Genomic DNA, 26,923 nt, shown 5'->3' on the forward strand with positions numbered 1-26,923 from the left:
CCAGAAATCTTGCTTGTTTGTAGGTGACCAAATACTTATTTTCCACCATAATTTGCAAATAATTTTTTTTTTTAAATCTGGATTTTTTTTTTCTCATTTTGTCTGTCATAGTTGAAGTTTACCTATGATGAAAATTACAGGCCTGTCTCATATTTTTAAGTGGGAGAACTTGCACAATTGGTGGCTGACTAAATACTAAATACTTTTTTGCCCCACTGTATGTGGTGAATTTATAAAACTCTTCGTTCAAAACTAATTCGAGTAAAAAACAAGAAGGCCCGCACACTGTTGAAGCTCCCAATTCACCACATTATTGACAACAATTCCATCCGAAACGGTCTTCGTCAGATCGAACAAGCAAACTGATGGTATATTATTTAACTTAATTGCAGCTGTAAATGTTTCCGCTAGTGTACCTTTTTTGCCCACTGTAATAGCAATTAGGCACCTCTGGGGTTTGTGGTATATTGTAAATTAGTTGATAGACCAAAATGAAAGAAAGTTCCAAACCTGTCTGCCAACAACAGCTAGTTTTCAGTTGTCGTCTCCTCACTCCAGACAGTGCTTGCAAAATTATTGCTTGAGAAATAACTTTTTGCTAAGAAGCTTTTCTTGTTTATTTTTTTTACCATTTTATTTGAAAACAATCACAGCAAGTTACTTAATTGTGACCCAGAAATGCTTAGATATTGAAATAAAAATGGCTGCATGGGTTCTTTAAGCACACAACAACAACAACACAAGTCACATGTCTGGCGGGGACGCAGCTGCCGGACAGTAGGTGTGATAGGGACCCGCATGGGTAATCAAAGTTGCTCTGTTCATGGATTAATTGTGACGCCACAATTCTAATGAGGCCTTCGCTGTAGAAGTTCCCTAAGGGTGAGCAATGATAAGGTGATCCTGCCAGGCTTATCATTCCGTCCTCCTCCACAGTGCCAGGGAATGCTCTCTCTGTTACATAACTATACAATCAGCCTCAGCTGCTGGGAAGTGACACTTAAATGAACTGAGAGAGAGAGAGAGAGAGAGAGAGAGAGAGAGAGAGAGAGAGAGAGAAATGTTAAAACCAAGATCAGACAGAGGGAGGGATAATGATTGTGTGTGTGCATGTTCATAATGCATCCATTATGTTTAGAGGGGGCACAAAGTATGTGATGGGGGTGGTTGGAGAATATTGCATTTTTCAAACACACGAAACAGCTTTTAAATACAGTTGAGGTCGGAAGTTTACATGCACCTTGTGAAATGTCAGAATAATAGTAAAGAGAATTATTTATTTCAGCTTTTATTTCATCACATTCCCTGTGGGTCAGAAGTTTACATATATGCCATTAGTATTTGGTAGCATTGCCTTTAAATTGTTTAACTTGGGTCAACGTTTCGGGTAGCCTTCCACAAGCTTCCCAGAATAAGTTGGGTGAATTTTGGCCCATTCCTCCTGACAGAGCTGGTGCAACTGAGTCAGGTTCGTAGGCCTCCTTCCTCGCACAAACTTTTTCAGTTCTGCCCACAAATTGTCTATAGGATTGAGGTCAGGGCTTGGTGATGGCCACTCCACTACCTTGACTTTGTTATCCTTAAGCCATTTTGCCACAACTTTGGAAGTATGCTTGGGGTCATTGTCCATTTGGAAGACCCATATGCGACCAAGCTCTAAATTCCTGACTGATGTCTTGAGATGTTGCTTCAATATATTCACATGATTTTCTTGCCTCATGATGCCATCTATTTTGTGAAGTTGCACCAGTCCCTCCTGCAGCAAAGCACCCCCACAACATGATGCTGCCACCACCGTGCCTCACGGTTGGGATGGTCTTCTTCGGCTTGCAAGCCTCCCCCTTTTTCCTCCAAACATAGCGATGGTCATTATGGCCAAACAGTTCTATTTTTGTTTCATCAGACCAGAGGACATTTCTCCAAAAAGTACGATCCTTCTCCCCATGTGCAGTTGCAAACCGTTGTCTGGCTTTTTTTATGGCGGTTTTGGAGCAGTGGCTTCTTCCTTGCTGAGCGGCCTTTCAGGTTATGTCGATGTAGGACTCGTTTTACTGTGGATATAGATACTTTTGTACCTGTTTCCTCCAGCATCTTCACAAGGTCCTTTGCTGTTGTTCTGGGATTGATTTGCACTTTTCGCACCATAGTACGTTCATCTCTAGGAGACAGAACACATCTCCTTCCTGAGCGGTATGACGGGTGCATGGTCCCATGGTGTTTATACTTGCGTACTATTGTTTGTACAGACAAACGTGATACCTTCAGGCATTTGGAAATTGCTCCCAAAGATGAACCACACGTGTGGAAGTCTACATGTTTTTTTCTGAGGTCTTGGCTGATGTCTTTTGATTTCCCCTATGATGTCAAGCAAAGAGGCACTGAGTTTGAAGGTAGGCCTTGAAATACATCCACAGGTACACCTCCAATTGACTCAAATGATGTCAATTAGCCTATCAGAAGCTTCTCAAGCCATGACATCATTTTCTGGAATTTTCCAAGCTGTTTAAAGGCACAGTCAATTTAGTGTATGTAAAGTTCTGACCCACTGAAATTGTGATACAGTGAATTTTCAGTTAAATAATCTGTCAGTAAACAATTGTTGGAAAAATGACTTGTGTCATGCACAAAGTAGATGTCCTAACCAACTTGCCAAAACTATAGTTTGTTAACAAGAAATGTGTGGAGTGGTTGAAAAATGTGTTTTAATGACTCCAACCTAAGTGTATGTGAACTTCTGACTTCAACTGTATGTGTGTACCTCTTTACCGGTTCAATTGTCATTTAAATGAACGATGGACATTGATTCTTTAAGAATCTTCATGCCTTAGGAGTTAAGTACAACTGGCACACTGGTATATAGTGTCATAAGCCAATAATTAAATACATTTTAGTCAATTGTGTCTATTTATTGTCATTACATTTTTTTAAAGAACAATCTAAATGTCTGTCAATCTTTGCATATATAGCTCTGTCTATGAATTTCCAACTTCATACAATTGATAGGTGGCTACGGATGTAGGATCTTAATTTGAACCTGTTTTCTACAGCAGGAATATATTCCTGAGCAACAGGAAATGTAAATTATGTGGATTGTAATTAATGGGCATTTTCTGAAAAACTTTTTAAAACTGAAAACTTTGCATTTACTGCTGTGTAGGAAAATTATCAACAACAAAAGAGTTATCAAAATAAGTATTACAGAGAAACAGCAAAACATTAGTTTATTTTTTCATCAAGAAGGAATCAATAGGCTACACAGCTTAATCAAATTAATTCACAAACATACCTCCTGCCCATCACTGGCAGCTAAAATCCAGTGTCACTCCACACTTTCTCTCCTCCACTGACGATACTGCAACTGTTAGACTAGAGTATCTAGCATCTTGTCTAGGCAGCTCTTTGCTCTGTGCACCTTGGAAGGAACCACTTACTAGGAGGAAGGGGGGGGGAAATTATCAACAACAAAAGAGTTATCAAAATAAGTATTACAGAGAAACAGCAAAACATTAGTTTATTTTTTCATCAAGAAGGAATCAATAGGCTACACAGCTTAATCAAATTAATTCACAAACATACCTCCTGCCCATCACTGGCAGCTAAAATCCAGTGTCACTCCACACTTTCTCTCCTCCACTGACGATACTGCAACTGTTAGACTAGAGTATCTAGCATCTTGTCTAGGCAGCTCTTTGCTCTGTGCACCTTGGAAGGAACCACTTACTAGGAGGAAGGGGGGGGGGGGGGTACACTTTGCCTTGTCCAGTCAGTGTGCCACCTCCACTAAATATATATATTTTTATAATGATAAAACATGGGCTTAAAAATGAAGTTGAGTAATTAATTTAACATCTGAAAAATTTAAAAACAGGACAAATCTGAGGGAGCGTGTGGCTTTGTTCCCCCTGTGGGCATGAATCCACCGTCTCTGTTCTAAGAGACAGACTGCTGGCGTGTTGAGAGATGTACCCTCACCAGTGTCATTCTCACGTAACATTACAGACAGCTGACCATCAAAACATCAACATCCTCATCCACACACCCCTGTGAACCCAGAGGGATGAGCACGCCCAGGACAGGCCAGGTCAGAGGCCATCTGTGTGGGGCGTGGCTCACAGCAGGCATGGCTGAGCCACAGTGTTGGAGCTGTGACCACACTATGCCGACATGTGACTGGGAGTTTAGAGCTCCCCGTGGACACATTAACCCTGCCAAACAAACAAACAAACAAACAAACAAACAAACAAACAACTTGGTCTGCAGTATCAGGTTGCCACTTTATTTTCCATATCAACTTTACAACAGAACATGACACATGCTGCATCCCCTTCAACTCACGGAAACATCCCAAACGCTCTCACAATCTTGACATGTACTTGAAGTGACCATTAGATAACCACATACTGCAACCTCCGCTGTTCATACAGACCCACACACTCACTCAAAGTTGAGTCAGTTTGTTACTAAACTCATCTCTGTAAACTTCATGAACTAAAAACACACTAGTACCTCTTGATACGCATGGTCCGTGAGGAAATTGACAACACAAAAATGACTGAATTTGTTTACGACACATTTATTCCAAGGTAATCTCAACTACTGGTTTTAAAAGACTGTCTTGTGACTATAGAAAACAAGTGCTGATAATCATGAGACAAAGTGCTGATGTGGAACAGGACAGCTGTGCCCTACGGGTTTCAGTGCTGGGTTTAACTGTGTCCACTGTGTTCCCTGGCGGAGACCAATAATGAACAGCCCAGGGAGCTGGGTAACTAACACGGTCTGGATGGATAAAAATAAAAAATGGCAGGGTGAAAACCTCCAAAACTCTCCCTGATATACCTGAGACCCAGCTAAGTATGCCTAAACAGAAAAATAAGAAAACCAGAATCAAATTGGATCACGGTTCTGATGAGGAGAAAGGAAAGCTGTATATTTTTGTTCAAACCTCGGGCTCTACTAAATTTGAATCGCGGAAGTGCAGCGTTACAGAGTGATTGAAATGTGAAGGCAATGTTCCCGTGTTAGCAGAGACTACTTTCACAGTAAACACTGTATGTCTGTTCAATCAAAAATGACCTTTACATTTCTATTGCACAATTTGTAACACTTCAGCAACACAGATTGAATAGAGCCCCTAGCGTTAGTGCAAATTGGGAGAGTATTTTCAACAGAGTACATTCAGAATCAGACATCCTAGTACTGCATACTCCCAACTCTGCAACATAAACTAAGTGCTGCCCCCTGTCTACTGTTTGAGGTCATTGCAGCTCCTGTTCTGTCTAGAAGTTGTCCTCTCTTCCGTTCCCATCTTCCTCATCCAGCCTCTCGTCCTCATCATCGCTCCCTTCTCCGTTCATGGTGCGGTTCACTCTGGCCAGTAGCAACGGCAGGTTGACGGCTAATGGGTTGTCCTCATCTTCATCATCAGTATCACGCTTGGGGTAGAAGCGTCTAGCCTTCGCCAAGAAGTCCTCAGCAGCATCCAGGTATATGAGACGATCCTATATGAAAAGGAGAGAGAAGGGGAAGAGAGAGGAAGATGGAGGGTGAAAAACAAATAGTGAAGGAAAAAGAGAAAAGACCCAAAGAGGGAAGGAAGAAAGAGTAAACAGAGGAAGAGGGGAGACATAAGAGTCATCATCATCAAACAGGAAGTGATTTGGAGAAAGAAGTGAAGTGGAAGACATTATAACCATGAAACAAAATGAATGAATCTGTTAGATTTTGTTCTCACCAGGATGAAGAGGTATCTCTCAGGTGGGGCCTCCCGGGTGTTGAAGATAGATGTCTCAGAGTGGAGCGTGTGCAGTAGTGTGCGTGACGCCGAGGCGTTCTTCATACGGTCATACGACGCACTGGCAGACACCGTCAGCAGAGACTCCGCCTCCGCCATGAACCCTGAGCCAATGAGAGTTCACAGTTGCTGAGATGAGATTTCATTCATTTTGTCTCTCTCTCACTTTACCCTTCCATTTGTTCTCCCTCATCCTCATTTTACCCTTCCATTGGTTCTCCCTCACCCTCATTTTACTCTTCCATTGGTTCTCGCTCACTCTCATTTTACCCTTCCATTTGTTCTCGCTCACCTAAATTCTCCAGGATCATCTTCCACTTGTCCCTGACCTCCCGACGCAGATCTCTCATACCCTCAATGTCCACACTCAGACGCCGGTGCGCCTACAGAGGGAAAGGGTGCAGGGTTACATACAAACAATATTAACCTAGTACACAACCATCACCACAAACACAGGTCAATCAACTAAGGTAAGCCTAATGTGAGATAGCAGCACATTCACCCAACAAACAGGAGACAACAGAGGACAGGCATGGTACCCAGTTGGATAATGTAGGTCTACATTATACTAGAGCGCATAAAATGCACCATCTACTGGCTGATGGAGGTAAAGTGTTGTATGCTGCCCTACAAAAACCTTGTAGACAGAGCAGACAATCTAGCTTAACTTCACCCTGCCTCTCTGTTCCCAAGATATCTAATTTTGTCCACCTCCCATTGGTCACAGATGTCAATTCAACGTCTATTCCACGTTGATTCAACCAGTGTGTGCCTAGTGGGTTGTTCCCCCTCTTAGGAACCCAAACTCTCTGTTGTCATACAGTAAGTGTCCCCTGTCCCCCTCCCTGGGTCCCCCCTCTGGTACCAGTGAGCCCCTGCGGGTCTGGTTCCTGTTCTGGATGAGGTTGTACAGGATCCGGTCATCGTCTCTCTCGGAGTGGCTCGGGTCGCCTGGCTCACTCCATAGGTTCTGTTCCTGTTCCCTTCGCTTCTTTGCCTCGCGGTCAAAGTACTCCAAAGTGTCAGGACTGAAACAAACAAACAAACAAACAAACAAACAAACAAACAAACAAACACACACACACACACACACAGGCGCGTGGTCTATCAGGGGAACATCAGGATGACTGTGAAGCTGTTATCAATTCAATAGATATAGAGAGGATCTTTGTTTGTTGGTTGGTTCCACACCTGTGTATTACACTAGTGTGACTAAATCTGAGGGCTGTGGATGGAGAGCATGACATCTCTCTCAAATCTATGGACTGGTGTGGAGAGAAATAAGGAGGGTGAGAAATCACATGAGGAATTGTGACTCTTTTTAAGCATCATATTGTGTGCCGCGATAAGTGTGTGTAAGTCACAGGAGGTTGGTGTCCCCTTAATTGGGGAGTAAGGGCTCGTGGTAATGGCAGGAGCGGAATAGGTGGAATGATATCAAATACATCAAAACACATGTTTGATGCCATTCCATTCACTCTGTTCCAGACATTACTATGAGCCGTCCTCCCCTCAGCAGCCTCCTGTGGTGGAAGTGTCAGGTTGTCATGGTGATAAGTGCGTATGTCATGGGCTGTCATGGCGATAAGTGTGAATGTCATGGCGATAAGTGTGAATGTCATGGCGATAAGTGTGAATGTCATGGCAATAAGTGTGAATGTCATGGCGACAAGTGTGTAGGTCAGTGTGTCATGGGCTGTCATGGTGATAAGTGTGTATGTCACTGTGTCATGGATTGCATACCTGATTAAAGGCTCCTTCTCCTCCTCACTTTCATCATCGCTACAGCAGCAGCAGCAACAGAACCGAGCACAGAACCTCTTGAAGGCAGCCCCCATCTCTGATGGAGAGACAGAGAGGGAAGTAGAGCAGTCGGAGAAGATAGTGTGAGAACAATTTGAGGTCCAGATAAGGTCTAGTGTCCAGATATGGTTAACATCTTTAAAACAAGAGGTGGCATATGGTACCGTTTTCCAAGTCCTATCCAGGTACAGGACAGGTAAGAAGGGGTAAATAAAGGTCCTCTCCACCGGTGTAGTTGGCCCAACACACTATAACCACTTTTCTGTCTCCCAGTTCCCTGTTGTGGCTGCTGAGGATAGGTGACCCAGTGGTGTAGAATGAGGGCTCAGACCTGGAACCTTGGTCACACCCTCCGAGTTTGACTCCAAAACAATATCCACAGGAGTAAAGAGAAAAATTTTGTCAAGCACTCACAGAGCTGTTGGAACACCCACGATTCTCACTCTGTTGATACTCTGCCTCCACACTGACAAAATGAGTTTCAATAAAATATCTCGGTCAGACAGAAACCATTCTAAAGAGAGTCAAGAGTGAACAGGTCATTTTCAACTAGTTTCCAGACACAAAAGTTACAGCTCTATGGGCTCCAATCTCCATTCGACATCCACTCTGTATATCCTGGTGTGGAATCCTCTTCTCATTCCAGATCCTGATGTCTGAGGTCCAGAAGAGGTCACTAGCTAGGGTCTCCAAATCCTGGCCCAGAGACTTTCCTCCTGGATCAGAGAAGCTGGAAGAGAGGATGACCCAGGGAATGTCTCGCCACAAAGAGAGAACTGAGTAGCCTCTCCCCTCTTACTCATCACCACAGATCCACACAAGACCCAACTCAGTCACAGCCCAGTCATGTGAGCTGAACGATCCTCTGCCCCCCAGCAGCAATAGCAAGGCCCTAGCTCCTGTACCCTCACTCTTATCTCCTTTATTCATCCAATCATATACACTTAAAACCACACACTCCCCAGATGAAAGAAGCCTAGGCTACATGTTTCAAACAAAACAAGCTTTTGTTTAGGGAATGTACTTCTTCGAAGTAAAATATTTGTTGTAAGATGTCATCGCCCCTAGGCCAACAATCTGGATGTATTCTACACATAGTGGAACTGGTAAAATAGCAAATATATCAGAGAACCGTTTCATCAGTAAACAAGATATTCAGTGCCCCTATTATAAAAAGACTCTAGATTCTATCCATGCAGAGTGGACCTCTTTTTATTCTAGACCAAAGGTACGCATGGTTCACAAAATTATATCTACCACACTCCAAAAGGCAAAAAAGGACAATATAGCAGATTGAAGTGTAACTGTTAACTTCTTATGGCTGGGAGGCGCTATTTCCACGTTCGGATAAAAAGCGTGCCCAGAGTAAACTGCCTGCCACTCAGGCCCAGAAGCTAAGATATGCATATTATTAGTAGATTTGGATAGAAAACACTCTGAAGTTTCTAAAACTGTTTGAATGATGTCTGTGAGTATAACAGAACTCATATGGCAGGTGAAAACCTGAGAAAAATCCAACCAGGAAGTGAGAAATCTGAGGTTTGTAGTTTTCCAAGTGATTGCCTATCCAATATACCGTGTAAATCTGGTCAAATTGCACTTCCTAAGGCCTCCACTAGATGTCAACAGTCTTTAGAACGTTGTTTCAGGCTTCTACTATGAAGGGGGAGCAAATAAGAGCGGTTTGAGTCAGGGGTCTGGCAGAAAGCGCGTGCACGTTACTAAACTAAAGGCTATGTTCAACCGGAATTGTCCTGTTGAAACATTATTGAAGACAGGATAAAAACATCCTAAAGATTGATTCTATATATCGTTTGACATGTTTCTTTGAGCTGCAATAGAACTTTGACTTTTCGTCTGGACCTAGTGCTCGCGCCTTGTGCATTTGGATTACTGGACTAAACGCGCAAACAAAAAGGAGGTATTTGGACATAAATGATGGACTTTATCGAACAAAAACATTTATTGTGGAACTGGGATTCCTGGGAGTGCATTCCAATGAAGATCAAAGGTAAGTGAATATTTATAATGCTATTTCTGACTTTTGTTGACTCCACAACATGGCGGGTATCTGTATGGTGGCGAGCGCTGTACTCAGATTGCATGGTGTGCTTTTTCAATAAATCTTTTTTGAAATCTGACACAGCGGTTGTATTAAGGAGAAGTATATATTTAAATTATATGCATAACACTTGTATCTTTCATCAACATTTATGATGAGTACTCCTGTAAATTGATGTGGCTCTCTGCAAAATCACCAGATGTTTTGGAGGCAAAACATTACTGAACATAACGCGCCAATGTAGTTTGAGATTGTTGGATATAAATATTAACTTTATCGAACAAAACATACATGTATTGTGTAACATGATGTCCTATGAGTGCCATCTGATGGAGATCATCAAAGGTTAGTGATTCATTTTCTCTCTTTTTCAGCTTTTTGTGACTCCTCTCTTTGGCTGGAAAATGGCTGTGTTTTTTTGTGACTAGGCGCTGACCTAAAATAAATCGCATGGTATGCTTTCGTCGTAAAGCCTTTTTGAAATCGGACACTGTGGTGGGATTAACAAGTTTCTTTAAAATGGTGTATAATACTTGTATGTTTGAGGAATTTTAATTATGAGATTTCTGTTGTTTGAATTTGGCGCCCTGCACTCTCACTGGCTGTTGTCAAATTGATCCCGTTAACGGGATTTCAGCCGTAAGAAGTTAATGGACAGCTCCCATGACAGGGGGACTTTCATGTGAGGCCAACTTTAGTCAGTGTTATAATCATGATATAAAACACCTCAGCCTCAAGCATGAGCGCACAGAGAACCATACAAATTGTAGACATGGTGAGAAAGAGAGAGACCATGTTAATTAGGGAACGCAATAAGAAACTTTTTAAAACAATAAATGTTTCTTATTGGACATCCAGGTCTCAGACTAGGCGTAACATAGTAAACGAAAATCCGGGATGCTCATATTAGTATGACATGTCACGTTTGGTATGGTTACATAACACCCAAGGTTACTTAAGGCAAAAATGAAAGTAGTTTGGTTGGTCGGCCACATAACGTGAACGTCTAGCAAACCAAAGGTTGCTGTGGACAAGTCCAGGCAGTCTCTCCATGTTCTAGTCCTCTTTGTTCAGTTTGGCACCTAATGGACAAAACCCTGTATATTGCCTGCATCAACCCAATTAACAAACACACAGTGGTTTAAAATCAACTGCTTGTGATCCCAGACACCTTCCCTGTGAAGTCTTCCTTTTAAGTGGAGTCACTCCTAACATCACAAGTGTACAGTTTGTAAAATTGGGCCTTTCTATGTAGGCCTACAGGATAACCTACTCACCCAGGCATCTTGGACAGTTTGTGTTACAGGGTTGACAGGGTTTACTGGTAAGGCTGAGAAATGGGAGTCAGGACGTTTCATCAATAACTAATTTCAACATTTTATTAGAGATTTGATGTGGGCTAATCTTCTGTTTAAAAAAAAGTTTGTCAGTATCCTGTTAAAATTTTTGAAAACGATCTTAAATTGACACATTTTTGTAAATTATCTGCAGTTCGTATGATTTCAAAACATCAGAACAATCACAGAAATGAAAACATACAAAACTGAAAAAGAAACGACCTTTAGCAAAAAAGTGATATTGTATTAATAGACAAGTCCTAACAGTGAAAGAATAGTATGGTCACAGTGACACTATGCCCATTTCTGTCACTGTGACAAAGGCACAAAACCAACCAACTGCTTTCTCAGCCCAATTATTAGTTAAGGGATTTACAGAACTGACTTAAGTGTGAAACTCCCACTCACACAGATGGCAAACTGTTCAAATTAACTTCAGACTTTCTTTTTCTTCTTCATGGAAATCGAAGACCTTATTTTCACTTTCAGACAGCCCGTAATTTTTTTTTAAACATTGTTTCTTTGTTCAACATGTTTTGGTTCTGTTCTGATACAATAATGATGTAGCTAAGGCTGTTAACTAGGGCCCTAAAATAGAGTGGAGCCAAAAACAGAACAAGTTCCAATTATTACTTCTTTTTTTTTTTACAGGACTGCAATGCATGAGAGGGGAACATGAGTTCTCACACACGTAATGTTCAATGACCTGACATACCAGACATTCAGCACTGCATCAACATGCACACAGCAGGCTGATGGCTGAAGGTTGTGATATGCGAAGCAGATTGCTTTGCCATCGAGGAGCTGGCATATTTTTAATTACATACAGACAGTAGAGAATCAGAACTCCAATTATAGTCCATTTCAATATTGCATCCACCACAATGATAAATGTTTAACATAAATAATCACATCATTAAATTTACTGACACTTCTCTATCTATAGTATGTCTGCAGTAAAGGCTTATTTCAGAAGGCTGCGATACATTTACCAATACAGTTATAACTTAGATCAACCATCATTAAGGGCAGATGGATTCCCTCTAGCTAAAAAGGCCACTAAAGGCTTGGCACAGACGAGTAGAGTATCTGAAACTCTTTATGAACCCATGAGCGACCGGTAAATCATCACAACCACCCATCTTGAGCTCCATTAAGTAGGTGGTCTCCTGTTGTTAGTAGATGAGTGGTGGTGTCGCCCCCTACTGGCTGGAGGACCACAGCACTCCGACAGTCAGCTTCCAATGCAGTGAGGGTCAACGAGGCCAAAAAGAGACACATTGTGGGTTCATCGTGTTCCAACAGCTCAATTTTTGTTCATAATGTGGTCATTTTTGTTCATAATGTAGCGGTTTCCCCGGTTACAAGAGAATGACAGTGAAGACAGTGTAAATAACAAGAAAAAAGCAAAACAGACAGTCTATGGCTAAAATAAATGTGCGGCAGAATAAGGCTCAGAGTTAGAGGTCCGATGCAGCAAACCCACAGTCATTGCACCAGTTCTCTTCCAGTGAGAGAGGAAAAAAAAACCTACGCAGTCAAAAAGACGTCCACCTTCATCAAGTCTTGTCAAGCATCGTCCTAATCCGACCTCCATTACACTTTCAATACTGTTAGACTTCTTGGCTGGAGGGAGATGCATCCAGCACTAGCGTCCCAGTGAGAGAAACAGCAGAAAAGTTACATAAAAATGTGTGTGACTATGTTTAAAAACAACATGGAGTCCATGGGAGGGGAGGAACATCTCATCTGACAGCCCCAGACCTCCTCACATCTAAAAGACAGGTGAAAGTGCAGACACAGCAGTCTCCCATTCGCTATGCTGTTGACTTTCCTCTAGTCTAAGTAAGTTTGATATCCACCATAATCTCAGGTGCACTTCCAAATGTAGGTGTTCCTAAAAATCTGCAGTGACACCACCAAACCTGCGGTGGCGCTGTGGGTTGCAGGCATCAGCTTCCCTACAGGAAGAAAGTGAGGGCGTCTAGCGAGTGGACCGTAGGTCAGCGATGCGCTGGCGTAGATGGGCCATAAACTCAAACATGGTGGCAGCCAGACTCTGGTGGATAAGGTAGCGGGGAAGTCGACCCTGAGACAAAACAAGATCAGACATGAAAGTTAAACTGCTTCTCCAGCCCACCGACAATACATCAAAGCAACAAGCACGCACAAACCATCCTCAACAGGCTGTTCTTACCTTGAGGTCTGTGTTGAGCACCCAGATAAAGGTACAAACCGAGGGGTTACTGCTGGACTTCAGGACCACAAACCCTCCTGGACCATTCTCACCTCTAGGGAAGAGAGAGGAGAGGGATGGATGGTAGGGAGGAGAGGAGAAGAGATAGAGGGGCGAGGGATGGTAGTATCACATATCAGCTAATTAGCATGAATGGTTTGGTTGACTTGATCTGCTTTCAGTATTGTTCCCAGTGAAATGAAGCTGTCTAGAAGCAAGGCCAGACCTGACATAGCGACTGTGCGGAGGCTTGGCGCCATGGTCGGTTGCCATGCCAGCAGAGATGTAGCAGTCTCGTTTGCGTTCCACCCGCCTCACATTCACAAAGTCCCTAAGGGATACAAGGGCATGAACTACTTTTACATTCAAAACATGGACAAAACGAGGGCTGGCACCCTATATAAAATGACACCCTATAGAATGTACTACTTCTGACCCAAAGTGCACCACATAGGGAACAGGGTGACTCCATATTCGAGGTAGTCCATGTTGTGTTGAGTTACCTGGCAGACACTACCCCCCCTGCTGCTCCGGAAGAAATATCGTACGACACCAGGGTGTTGTCATCCACCCTCTGGAGGATCTAAAGGAACAAAGTGAAAGCAATGTCAGCCTTTGGCATCAGAGTTACACATGGGATAAACAAACGTACAGTGAATAACACAATAGAAAAATCTGTATACAGTGTGTGCAAATTAAGTAAAGAGGTAAGGCAATAAAAAGGTCGTAGTGGCGAAGTAATTACAATTTAGCAATTTACACTGGAGTGATACATGTGCAGATGAGGATCTGCAAGTAGAAATACTGGTGTGCAAAAGAGCAGAAAAACAAAAACAAATATGGGGATGAGGTAGGTAGTTGGTTGGATGGGCTATTTACAGATGGGCTGTGTACAGCTGCAGCGATCGGTAAGCACTGGAAATGGAAGGCAGCCAATGAGGTGTTGGCTTTGGGGATGACCAGTGAAATATACCAGCTGGAGCGCGTGCAACGGATGGGTGTTGCTATGGTGACCAGTGAGCTGAGATAAGGCAGAGCTTTACCTAGCAAAGACTTACAGATGACCTGGAGCCAGTGGGTTTGGCATCGAATATGTAGCGAGGAACAGCCAACAAGAGCATACAGGTCACAGTGGTGGGTAGTATATGTGGCTTTGGTGACAAAACGGATGGCACTGTGATAGACTGCATCCAATTTGCTGAGTAGAGTGTTGGAGGCTATTTTCTAAATGACATCGACGAAGTCAAGGATTGGTAAAATAGTCAGTTTTACGAGGATGTTTGGCAGCATGAGTGAAGGAGGCTTTGTTATGAAATAGGAAGCCAATTCTAGATTTCATTTTGGATTGGAGATGCTTAATATGAGTCTGGAAGGAGAGTTTACAGTCTAGTCAGACACCTAGGTATTTATAGTTGTTCACATATTCTAAGTCAGAACCGTCCAGAGTAGTGATGCTTGCCAGGCGAGCGGGCCGGAAGCGATCGTTGAAGAGCATGCATTTAATTTTACTAGCATTTAAAAGCAGTTGGAGGCCACGGAAGGAGTGTTGTATGGCGTTGAAGCTCGTTTGGAGGTTTGTTAACACAGTGTCCAAAGAAGGGCCAGATGTATACAGAATGGTATCGGCAGCGTAGAAGTGGATCAAATAATCACCCGCAGCAAGAGCAACATCATTGATATGTGCAGAGAAAAGTGTCGGCCCAAGAATTGAACCCTGTGGCACCCCAATAGAGACTGACAGAGGTCCGGACAACAGGCCCTCCGATTTGACACCCTGAACTCTATCTGAGAAGTAGTTAGTGAACCAGGCGAGGCAGTCATTAAAGAAACCAAGGCTGTTGAGTCTGCCGATAAGAATACGGTGATTGACAGAGTCGAAAGCCTTGGCCAGGTCGATGAAGACGGCAGCACAGTACTTACTGCCTTTTATCGATGGCGGTTATGATATCGTTTAGGACCTTGAGCGTGGCTGAGGTGCACCTGTGACTAACTCGGAAACCAGATTGCACAGCGGAGAAGGTACGGTGGGATTCGAAATGGTCGGTGATCTGTTTGTTCACTTGGCTTTCGAAGACTTTAGCAGAGCTGTTGGTCGGGGTAGCCAGGTGGAAAGCATGGCCAGATGTAGAGAAATGCTTATTGAAATTCTTGATTATCGTGGATTTATCAGTGGTGACAGTGTTTTCTAGTCTCAGTGCAGTGGGCAGCTGGGAGGAGGTACTCTTATTCTCCATGGACTTTACAGTGTCGCAAAACTTTCAGAATTAGTGCTGCAGGATGCAAATTTCTGTTTGAAAAAGCTAACCTTAGCATTCCTAACTGACTGTGTGTTTTGGTTCCTGACTTCCCTGAAGAGTTGCATATCACGAGGACAATTCGAAGTTAGTGCAGTACGCCACAGGGTGTTTTTGTGCTGGTCAAGGGCAGTCAAGTCTGAAGTGAACCAAGGGCTATATCTGTTCTTAGCTCTACATTTTTTGAAAGGGGCATGCTTATTTAAGATGGTGAGGAAAGCACTTTTAAAGAACAATCAGGCATCCTCTACTGACAGGATGAGGTCAATATCCTTCCAGGATACCCGGGCTAGGTCGTTTAGGAAGGCCTGCTCACAGAAGTGTTTTAGGGAGCGTTTAACAGTGATGAGGGGTGGTCATTTGACCACGGACCCATAACGGATACAGGCAATGACAGCTGAAATCCTGGTTGAAAACAGCAGAGGTGTATTTAGAGGGCAAGTTGGTCAGGATGATATCTATGAGGGTGCCCATGTTTACGGATTTGGGGTTGTACCTGGTAGGTTCCTTGATGATTTGTGTAAGATTGAGGGCATCTAGCTTAGATTGTAGGACGACCGGGTGTTAAGCATATCCCAATTTAGGTCACCTAGCAGTACGAACTTTGACAATAGATGGGTGGGGCAATCAATTCACATATGGTGTCCAGGTCACAGCTGGGAGCTGAGGGGGGTCTATAACAAGTGGCAACAGTGAGGGACTTATTTCTGGAGAGATGGATCTTTAAAAGTAGAAGCTCGAACTGTTTGGACATAGACCTGGATAGTATGACAGAACTCTGCAGGCTCTCTCTCTATTAGATTGCAATTCCGCCCCCTTTAGCAGTTCTGTCTTGATGGAAAATGTAATTGGAGATGGAAATTTCGGTGGCCTTCCTAAGCCAGGATTCAGACACGGCTAGGAAATCAGGGTTGGCAGAGTGTGCTAAAGCAGTGAATAAAGCAAACTTAGGGAGGAGGCTTCTAATGTTAACATGCATGAAACCAAGGCTTTTACGGTTGCAGAAGTCAACAAATGAGAGCGCCTGGGGACACACAGGGCCTAGGTTAACCTCTACATCACCATCATACGGGCCACAACAACTTATCCGAATCATAACAAATAGGTTTTCACAGTAGGTCCACTGTACTAGGCTAAGCCTGTTTGTCTGATGACTGGTCATGAGAAAAAGAGGAGACAGGATAGTGCAGGTTACCTGGCAACCAGAAACAGTTTTGTTCCACTGGGCCATCTTCTCTGGCTGTAAGATCACCTCCTGGTACACCAGCTCTGCTGGACACTGCATGAAGGCCTGGGACAGACAACACACACAAACACATAGCTATAAATACAAAACAGTCTAGGAAGACCTTGAATATACGATATACAGTGCCGTCGGAAAGTATTGAAACCCCTTGACTTTTTCCACATTTTGTTACATTACAGCCTTATTCTAAAATGGATTAAATCATTTATTCCCCTCATCATGCACTGTCAACTGTCAAAGTGTGTGCCTTTCCAAATCATGTCCAATCAATTGAATTGTAACCTTTATTTAACTAGGCAAGTCAGTTAAAGAACTAATTCTTATTTACAATGATGGCCTGCACCGCCCAAACCTGGACGACGCTGGGGCAATTGTGCGCCGCCCTATGGGACTCCCAATCACGGCCGGTTGTGATAGAGCCTGGATTCGAACCAGGGTGCTGTAGTGACGTCTCTAGCACTGACATGCAGTGCCTTAGACCACTGTGAATCTAGAATTTACCACAGGTGGACTACAAACAAGTTGTAGAAACATCAAGTATGATCAATGGAAACCGGATGCACCGGAGCTCAACTTCAAGTCTCATATTTATGTATTTCTTATATTTTTACAAAAATGTCGAACAACCTGTTTTCGCTTTGTCATTATGGGGTATTGTGTGTAGATTGCTGAGGAAAAATATGTATTTAATCCATTCTAGAATAAGGCTGTAACAAAATGGGTGTGAATACTTTCCGAAGGCATATAGCCCAATGTGCCAAATACAGTGCCTTGCGAAAGTATTCGGCCCCCTTGAACTTTGCGATCTTTTGCCACATTTCAGGCTTCAAACTTACAGATATAAAACTGTATTTTTTTGTGAAGAATCAACAACAAGTGGGACACAGTCATGAAGTGGAACGACATTTATTGGATATTTCAAACTTTTTTAACAAATCAAAAACTGAAAAATTGGGCGTGCAAAATTATTCAGCCCCTTTACTTTCAGTGCAGCAAATTCTCTCCAGAAGTTCAGTGAGGATCTCTGAATGATCCAATGTTGACCTAAATGACTAATGAGGATAAATACAATCCACCTGTGTGTAATCAAGTCTCCGTATAAAAGCACCTGCACTGTGAGTCTCAGAGGTCCGTTAAAAGCGCAGAGAGCATCATGAAGAACAAGGAACACACCAGGCAGGTCCGAGATACTGTTGTGAAGAAGTTTAAAGCCGGATTTGGATACAAAAATATTTCCCAAGCTTTAAACATCCCAAGGAGCACTGTGCAAGCGATAATATTGAAATGGAAGGAGTATCAGACCACTGCAAATCTACCAAGACCTGGCCGTCCCTCTAAACTTTCAGCTCATAAAAGGAGAAGACTGATCAGAGATGCAGCCAAGAGGCCCATGATCACTCTGGATGAACTGCAGAGATCTACAGCTGAGGTGGGAGACTCTGTCCATAGGACAACAATCAGTTGTATATTGCACAAATCTGGCCTTTATGGAAGAGTGGCAAGAAGAAAGCCATTTCTTAAAGATATCCATAAAAAGTGTTGTTTAAAGTTTGCCACAAGCCACCTGGGAGACACACCAAACATGTGGAAGAAGGTGCTCTGGTCAGATGAAACCAAAATTGAACTTTTTGGCAACAATGCAAAACGTTATGTTTGGCGTAAAAGCAACACAGCTCATCACCCTGAACACACCATCCCCACTGTCAAACATGGTGGTGGCAGCATCATGGTTTGGGCCTGCTTTTCTTCAGCAGGGACAGGGAAGATGGTTAAAATTGATGGGAAGATGGATGGAGCCAAATACAGGACCATTCTGGAAGAAAACCTGATGGAGTCTGCAAAAGACCTGAGACTGGGACGGAGATTTGTCTTCCAACAAGACAATGAATCAAAACATAAAGCAAAATCTACAATGGAATGGTTCAAAAATAAACATATCCAGGTGTTAGATTGGTCAAGTCAAAGTCCAGACCTGAATCCAATCGAGAATCTGTGGAAAGAACTGAAAACTGCTGTTCACAAATGCTCTCCATCCAACCTCACTGAGCTTGAGCTGTTTTGCAAGGAGGAATGGGAAAAAATGTCAGTCTCTCGATGTGCAAAACTGATAGAGACATACCCCAAGCGACTTACAGCTGTAATCGCAGCAAAAGGTGGCGCTACAAAGCATTCACTTAAGGGGGCTGAATAATTTTGCACGGCCCAATTTTTCAGTTTTTGATTTGTTAAAAAAAGTTGGAAATATCCAATAAATGTCGTTCCACTTCATGATTGTGTCCCACTTGTTGTTGATTCTTCACAAAAAAATACAGTTTTATATCTTTATGTTTGAAGCCTGAAATGTGGCAAAAGGTCGCAAAGTTCAAGGGGGCCGAATACTTTCGCAAGGCACTGTACTTACACCAGACAAGCCACACGTTATGAAAGCAAAGGCCATACACAGAAATAAAATGATGACCATGTACCTTGAGAATGAAGGTCTTTCCATGGAAGGGGATCTCCAGTGTGTACACAGACTCCCCGGCGTCCTGACAAAAGGAGAAACAACAACATATTAGCCATCCAGTAAATCTGTCACTATTAAACCATCTCGTGTCCAACCCACAAACTAACAGCGTACAACAACAAGTAGCTAACTAGAAGCAGCTGGCGCACAGGTGTCACTCATTCCATGGAGGGCCAGGTGTCTGCTCCTCCCTTGTAAAGGTCACTGATTAGTTAGGAACTCCCCTCACCTGATTGTCTAGGTCTTAACTGGGTACAAATTGAAAGGAAATAACAGAAACCAGCAGACACTCAGCCCTTCATGGAATGAGTTTGACGCCCCTGAACTAGCCACTCACATTGTTCTTCTCAAACTTCCAGTTCTCCTCCTGGGCCAGGATCTGTTCCACCACGGCCATGGCCTCTTTACCCTGCCTCACCAGCTCCTTCTCCTGGGGGGAGACTGCCCTGCGACCCAGCCCCTCCTCATCCAGGTCTTCCTCAGACCCTGGCCAACATAATACAACACACACACACAGACACAGGTAGAATGGAGATTAGTTAGGGAAGAGACAGCGTACAGGTGAAACAAAGAAAAGGCGAGACATGGAAGATTAAGAAAGACATTGAGAATTATAAGGGAGATGTAGTGTGGTACCTGCGAGGGATTCAGGTGGAGAGTAGAACTGTCCTTCAGACACAGCGCGTGGGTAGATCATGGAAGCTCGCTCCGACGCTGCGTTCACTGCTGCTAGGTAGGCTGAGGGAGATAGAGACCATAAAGGGAGACGTAAAAGACTATAGCTTCCTCTCCTGTTTGTCCATTCCATTATCCAATGCATCATTCCTTCCCTACTTGGGTCTGTCTACTACAACCCACTTCCTCCTTCTGAGGGGATTTCCTGAGGGCACAAACCTTCTTCAAATCAAATGTATTTATAAAGCCCTTCTTACATCAACTGATATCTCAAAGTGCTGTACAGAAACCCAGCCCAAAACCCCAAACAGCAAGCAATGCAGGTGTAGGAAAAACTCCCTAGAAAGGCCAAAACCTAGGAAGAAACCTAGAGAGGAACCAGGCTATGAGGGCCAGTCCTCTTCTTTTGCATATTCATGTGCTTTCTGGCAAAATGACTGAACAAACGTGTCAAGGAGTTTCCAGTGACCCATTCAAATGTATCCATCACTCTGTGACTCACCTCTCTCATCACCAGCCTCTATGGAGAGCACCTTGAAGTCCAGGAACCATGTCTCCAGCCACGCCACCACAAAGGAGGTAATGGGTAACACATAGCCAAAGGCATTCTGGGATAGCAGCTGTGTGAGGAATGACATGCCAGTCTGAGACAAGTGGTATATATAGGCTACATCCCAAATGGCACCCTTATCCTTATTTAGTTCACTACTTTTGACCAGGGTCCATAAGGATCTAGTCAAAAGTAGTGCACTATAGAGGAAAGGGTGTCATTTGGGACTCTGCCATACACTTGTGTGGACAGCCATATCCCATTTGAATAAACACTACTACTTATGCCATTTCTGAGAAATTATGCTGAGCAGTATCTTGACAACAGCAACATTATGTCTGCTTCCCCTTCGTTATAAATAAATAGCGAAGAGATTGTAGGGGTGTGTGGCTTCAGGCTGTCGACACGGCGCGTAAACACAGAGGGCAGCAGAACGGCTTAACTCAGATCAGAATAGATTTGAATGTATAATCCCCACCATGCTGAGTACACAGTAAAGGTCAACTGCAGACAAACTGACAATATATTAATGTTCTAATTGAATAGAGAAGTGAAAATGTGAAGTGGCTTTGAACACAAACAAGTGTGGAGCTCAGTCCAAACTGTTTCTGGTAAGAGGAAAGGGGGAGGCACTCACATTGGAGAGAATGACTTTGACTACAAGGAAGGAGCTGGTCACTAGAGTGGTGATCTATGAGAATGAAACACTGTTAAAAACAACAGCTGGTATTGGGTGAGAGCAGTCAGCCCACCACATATGACCATCAGTCCATTTAGGTACCAGTCTGTCGGTCTGTCTCAAGGAGCACTCTTACCGCAATGACCCACCAGTGCCTCAGACGCAGAGCAGCATAGCCCAACTGGAGACACAGGAAACGAAACAAGGCAAGGAGCTATGGTGGAGAAGAAGAAAAAAAGACAAACCAGAACACAGTAAAACTAAAAAGTTATTCCCGTATGTGATCGTGAGAGCTGGCCATGACGACTTTGATTTCAATAAAGGCAAGCATCGGCAGGTGAATAACCGTGACAGTACGTTCAGTTCATTCAAACGTACGACTTTCTGACCCATTACAATTATAGCTTGATCGTTTACACTCACAAAGATGTCAAAGAAGGAGGACTGAAAGTTGTACTTGACAACCTCCAGCTCAAGGCTCTGCCAAATGGAGTTATTGATCTGCAGTGGGACAAAGCAAGAGTAGAACCATATGTAAAACATGCAGCCAGAGGCAACCTCTTTCTATTACATACATACATACCATCATCATTAGGGGACCGCTGACATAATGAGAGAAAGTAACTGACACACACGGAGAGAAAATAACCTAAATAAACTGTTAACAGCTCTGCTGGGAATCTGACTAACAATCTTGTTCACATTTTTAAGGAAGTGGTAAAGAGATAAAAGCAATACACTGAGTATATAAAACATTAAGAACACCTGCTCTTTCCATGACAGACCGACCAGGTGAAAGCTATGATCCCTTGTTGATGTCACTTGTTAAATCCTCTTCAAATCAGTTTAGATGAAGAGGAAGAGACAGGTTAAAGAAGGATTTTTAAGCATTGAGACATGGATTGTGTATGAATGCTTCTTAAAAGGGTGAATGGGCAAGAAATAAAGATTTAAGTGGCTTTGAACAGGGTATGGTAGTATGTGCCAGGCGTACCAGTTTGTGTCAAGAACTGCAACACTAGGGGCCTCCCGGGTGGCGCAGTGGTTAAGGGCGCTGTACTGCAGCGCCAGCTGTGCCACCAGAGACTCTGGGTTGGCGCCCAGGCTCTGTCGTAACCGGCCGCGACCGGGAGGTCCGTGGGGCGACGCACAATTGGCCTAGCGTCGTCCGGGTTAGGGAGGGTTTGGCCGGTAGGGATATCCTTGTCTCATCGCGCACCAGCGACTCCTGTGGCGGGCCGGGCGCAGTGCACGCTAACCAAGGTCGCCAGGTGTACGGTGTTTCCTCCGACACATTGGTGCGGCTGGCTTCCGGGTTGGATGCACGCTGTGTTAAGAAGCAGTGCGGCTTGGTTGAGTTGTGTATCGGAGCACGCATGACTTTCAACCTTCGTCTCTCCCGAGCCCGTACGGGAGTTGTAGCGATGAGACAAGATAGTAGCTACTAACAATTGGATACCACGAAATTGGGGAGAAAAAAGGGGGTAAAATTCAACAACAACAAAAAACACAAAAAAAGAACTGCAACACTGCTGTTTTTTTTTTTACCCGTGTGTATCAAGAATGGTCCACTACCCAAAGGACATCTTGCCAACTTGACAGTGAACACGGGAAAGGGAAGGCCAGCATCCCTGTGGTCGCTTTCGACACCTTGTAGAGGAAGGGGTTCTTAATGTTTGGTATACTCAGTGTATACCCTGTGGTTCACACACACACAATATATACAATTGGCATAATATAAAACAGTGAAAATAAGTACGGAGAATGATACTGAGAAAAAGTAAAAAAACAAGGGGCAGAGAACAACAGATGAGACACATGAGAGAAAGCAACAAAACAGGCTCCCAAGTGGTGCAGCGGTCTAAGGCTCTGCATCTCAGTGTTAGAGGCATCACTACAGACCATGGTTCAATTCCAGGCTGTATCACAACCGGCCGTGATTGGGAGTCCCATAGGGCAGCGCACAATTGGCCCAGCGTTGTCCAGGTTATTCTTAACTGACTTGCCTAGTTAAATAAAGGTTACACTAAATAAAAAAAATAAGAGAGTAGAAATAGATTGACAACGAGTGAACTCACATTGAGCTCGATGATCCACAGCAGGGAGATGAAGAGGAGGTCAAAGGTGACAAAGAGGCAAAAGGTGCGACGGACGTCCGAGATGACCTTCTTCTCCCCAGGTGGCACCACCAGGTAGTGGGGGGAGGGGAGGGATACAGTGGTGGAGTAGGACGCATTCAGAGAGGCGATGGCAGGAAGGCTCCCCCCAAACTCCCCATAGTCCACTCCGCCCGGCATTCCTACAGAGAAAGGGGCCAATCCACCTGGGACAGAGAGAGGGGGAGTAATGGTGAGCTGATCTCTCAGAAGTGGATTAAGCCTAGTCCTGGACTAAAAAGCTAATTGAATGTCTGGGAAACTGGCCCAGTGTTTAGGGATATAAGAAGAGGAAAATATTATCATGCACTACGTGCAATTCATCCCAAAGGTGTTCGATGGGGTTGTGGTCAGGGCTCTGTACAGGCCAGTCAAGTTCTTCCACACCGATCTCGACAAACCATTTCTGTATGGACCTCGCTTTGTGTACGGGGGCAATGTCATGCTGAAACAGGAAAGGGAACAGTGGTTAAGGGCGCTGTACTGCAGCGCCAGCTGTGCCATCAGAGTCCTGGGTTCGCGCCCAGGCTCTGTCGTAACCGTCCGCGACCGGGAGGTCCGTGGGGCGACGCACAATTGGCCTAGCGTCGCCCGGGTTAGGGAGGGCTTGGTCGGTAGGGGTGTCCTTGTCTCATCGCGCACCAGCGACTCCTGTGGCGGGCTGGGCGCAGTGTACGCTAGCCAAGGTGGCCAGGTGCACGGTGTTTCCTCCGGCGCATTGGTGCGGCTGGCTTCCGGGTTGGATGTGCGCTGTGTTAAAGAAGCAGCGGCTTGGTTGGTTGTGTATCGGAGGACGCATGACTTTCAACCTTCGTCTCTCCCGAGCCCGTACGGGAGTTGTAGCGATGAGACAAGATAGTAGCTACTACACAATTGGATACTACGAAATTGGGGAGAAAAAGGGGGTAAAATTCAAAAAAAAAAAAAAAAGCAGGAAAGGGACTTCCCCAAACTGTTGCCATGTCATTGGGGCCTTGCACGAACCATAAAAAGCAGCCTCAGACCATTATTCCTCGTCCACCAAACTTTACAGTTGGCACTATGCATCCTGGCATCTGCCAAAACCAGATTTGTCAGTCAGAATGCCAGATGGTGAAGCGTGATTCATCAATCCTGAGAACGTGTTTCCACTGCTCCAGAGTCCAGTTGCGAGCATTACACCATTCCAGACGACGCTTGGTATTGCACATGGTGATCTTAGGCTTGTGTGCAGCTGCTCGGCCATGGAAACACATTTTATGAAGTTCCCGACAAACAGTTATTGTGCCAACCTTGCTTTCCAAAAGGCAGTTTGTAACTCGGTAGTTGCAACCAAGGACAGACGATTTTACGTACTTCAGCACTCTGCGGTCCCGTTCTGTGAGTTTGTGTGGCCCACCACTTCGAAGCTGAGCCGTTGTTGCTCCTAGAGGTTTCCACTTCACACTAACAGCACTTATAGCTGACCGAGGCAGCTCTAGGAGGGCAGAAATTTGACAAACTGACTCGTTGGAAAGGTGGTATCCTATGACAGTGTCACGTTGAAAGTCACAGAGCTCTTCAATAAAGCCATTCTATTGTCAATGTTTGTCTACGGAGATTGTGTGGCTTTGTGCTACATTTTATACACCTGTCAGCAACTGGTATGGCTGAAATAGCTGAATCACTCATTTGAAGGGATGTCCAGTGGACTCCAATCAAGTTGTAGAAACATGTCAAGGATGATCAATGGAAGCAAGATGCACATGAGCTCAATTTCGAGGCTCATAGCAAAGGGTCTGAATAATTATGAAAATAAAGTATTTCTACTTAAATACATTTGCAAAAAATTCTAAAAACCTGTTTTCGCTTTGTCATTATAGGGTATTGTGTGTAGATTGATGAAGGGAAAAATGAATTTAATCAATTTTAGAATAAGGCTGTAACAAAATGTGGAAATAGTCAAGGGGTCTGAATACTTTCCAAATGCACTGTACTGTATTCTAGTCAAGGCCATCTTATTCAACTATTGCTGTGCATATATTATTGTATCTTATGTTTTCTTCAAATATATTACATTTTCTATCCACATACTGCTTATACATCTCTCACACACACACTTATTTATACTCCAGACTCAGACATGGCTTGTTCTAATATGTCTATATTTCTTAATTCCATTATTTTACTCTTAGGTTAGCTTGTATTGTTGTGTATTGTTAGATATTACAGCACTGTTGGAGCTAGGAATACACACATTTCGCTACACCCACAATAACATCTGCTAATTATGTGTATAGACGACCAGTAACATTATGATTTGGTCAGCATCAATGATGATATTCTATTCTAGACAGAAGATCATACCGAATTATTGCCCGATGATCTTCTGAATTTCCCAATACCCTGTTTGTAAGCTTTTAAATTGTATCAATCTGAACAGTTTTCTTTTCCAGTGATGAAGATATGGATGTCTCATAGTATGGTGGGGTATGCAAAAGTGGGTCAACTTTGAGCACCTTTATTTATCTCTTTGATGTTTTGGCATTCAGGTACAAAAAGTGCTGTCAAAAAGTGACTGAATTAAAATGTCAATAACGCACAAGGAAAACGTAACACAGTGTTTTCAGTAAAAAAAAGGCATACATGCACGGAAAGCGTAAAGATGATAGATTTTGTCATAAGACAAGAGTTGATATTCACTGTGATGGCCGGTCCCACCCTCTAATAAAGTAAACAAGTTACTTTGAACAATCGACTGTTAAGAGATAACAACAAATGCTGTTGATTTATCTGATTCTGAGTAGGCCTATTTACACTATTGATTAACATGGAATTCATCAGTTGAAGACTAAACACAACACATTAGGCTAAATTACCCTCCTACAGACAAGCAACTTAACCCTGAGATCTGGCCTGTGTACCGCCAGCCAAATTACATAAGTGACCAACTTGAATGAGTTATGCTCAGACAGTCATATCAAAACCAGTCGACATAAATCACTGCATTAGAAATGGTACTAAAACTGTACAATAACTAGGTAACGTTCTATAGCTAACTAGCTACCGTAGATAGCTAACCAGCTAGCTGACAGCTAAACTGAAACTGGCTAGCTACAACTGGCTTAGCAATACATGCAGGTTCCGTTTACGTACACACATGTAGAATTAGTACATAATACTGGGGGGTGATATTTAATTGATATAGGCTTGCATTACAAGTGGAGCAAACAACAGTGCTAGCGCTGTCTTTAGCATTACCATTAGCTAGCTAACAACATAGCCACAGTATACACCCCGTTATACACCCCATGAATATATTACAATTAAACATAAATAAATAGGATACAACTTTCACATCTGAACAATGACCACACGAAATAGGTTTGAATTTAAAAAAGGAACAACTGTAGTCCTGAGCCTTTAACTCACCTGATTTAGTACATCATCATCGACGAAACGTATCTTCCGGGAATACCTTCTACATGAAACGGGTAACTATCTCACTTCCGGTTTAGACTTGTGGTAATCTGGTTTTAATGTCTATGGTGGTACAATGTTAGCTATTTGTTTTTTATCTGACAGTAGCATTGGGCTACTTAAGCTACACATGCAATATTAAAGGAC

General features: G+C 43.5%; 2 protein-coding genes across 5 annotated transcripts; both read right to left on the minus strand.

The window, feature by feature from the left end:
* Nucleotides 1-4,255: 4,255 nt before the first annotated feature.
* Nucleotides 4,256-8,452, minus strand: LOC110538165 (melanoregulin). The gene is made up of 6 exons (XM_021624799.3): nt 7,762-8,452; nt 7,538-7,634; nt 6,660-6,822; nt 6,087-6,177; nt 5,735-5,898; nt 4,256-5,501 (listed from the first exon to the last, which is right to left on the minus strand). Exons 2-6 carry the CDS (start codon nt 7,630-7,632, stop codon nt 5,280-5,282), a joined length of 735 nt encoding a protein of 244 aa, XP_021480474.1. The 5' UTR covers nt 7,633-7,634; nt 7,762-8,452; the 3' UTR covers nt 4,256-5,279.
* A 2,572-nt stretch (nt 8,453-11,024) lies between these two features.
* LOC110538166 (stAR-related lipid transfer protein 3) lies at nt 11,025-26,834 on the minus strand. Of its 4 annotated transcripts, XM_021624801.3 has the most exons (14): nt 26,729-26,834; nt 23,261-23,505; nt 21,606-21,683; nt 21,319-21,396; nt 21,141-21,194; nt 20,456-20,573; nt 19,915-20,016; nt 19,616-19,764; nt 19,238-19,300; nt 16,722-16,817; nt 13,736-13,815; nt 13,459-13,563; nt 13,194-13,287; nt 11,025-13,085 (listed from the first exon to the last, which is right to left on the minus strand). In XM_021624801.3, exons 2-14 carry the CDS (start codon nt 23,477-23,479, stop codon nt 12,981-12,983), a joined length of 1,341 nt encoding a protein of 446 aa, XP_021480476.2. In that variant the 5' UTR covers nt 23,480-23,505; nt 26,729-26,834; the 3' UTR covers nt 11,025-12,980. The 4 variants fall into 4 exon arrangements, with proteins under 4 accessions (XP_021480476.2, XP_090049363.1, XP_021480477.2 ...); XM_090193237.1 differs by lacking the exon at nt 21,606-21,683 and having other exon boundaries at nt 26,729-26,817; XM_021624802.3 differs by lacking the exon at nt 21,141-21,194 and having other exon boundaries at nt 26,729-26,817.
* Nucleotides 26,835-26,923: the final 89 nt, after the last annotated feature.

This window comes from Oncorhynchus mykiss, chromosome 12 (genome assembly GCF_057628025.1).
Source record: "Oncorhynchus mykiss isolate SJ-2025 chromosome 12, ASM5762802v1, whole genome shotgun sequence".
NCBI classification, from domain to species: Eukaryota; Metazoa; Chordata; class Actinopteri; order Salmoniformes; family Salmonidae; genus Oncorhynchus; species Oncorhynchus mykiss.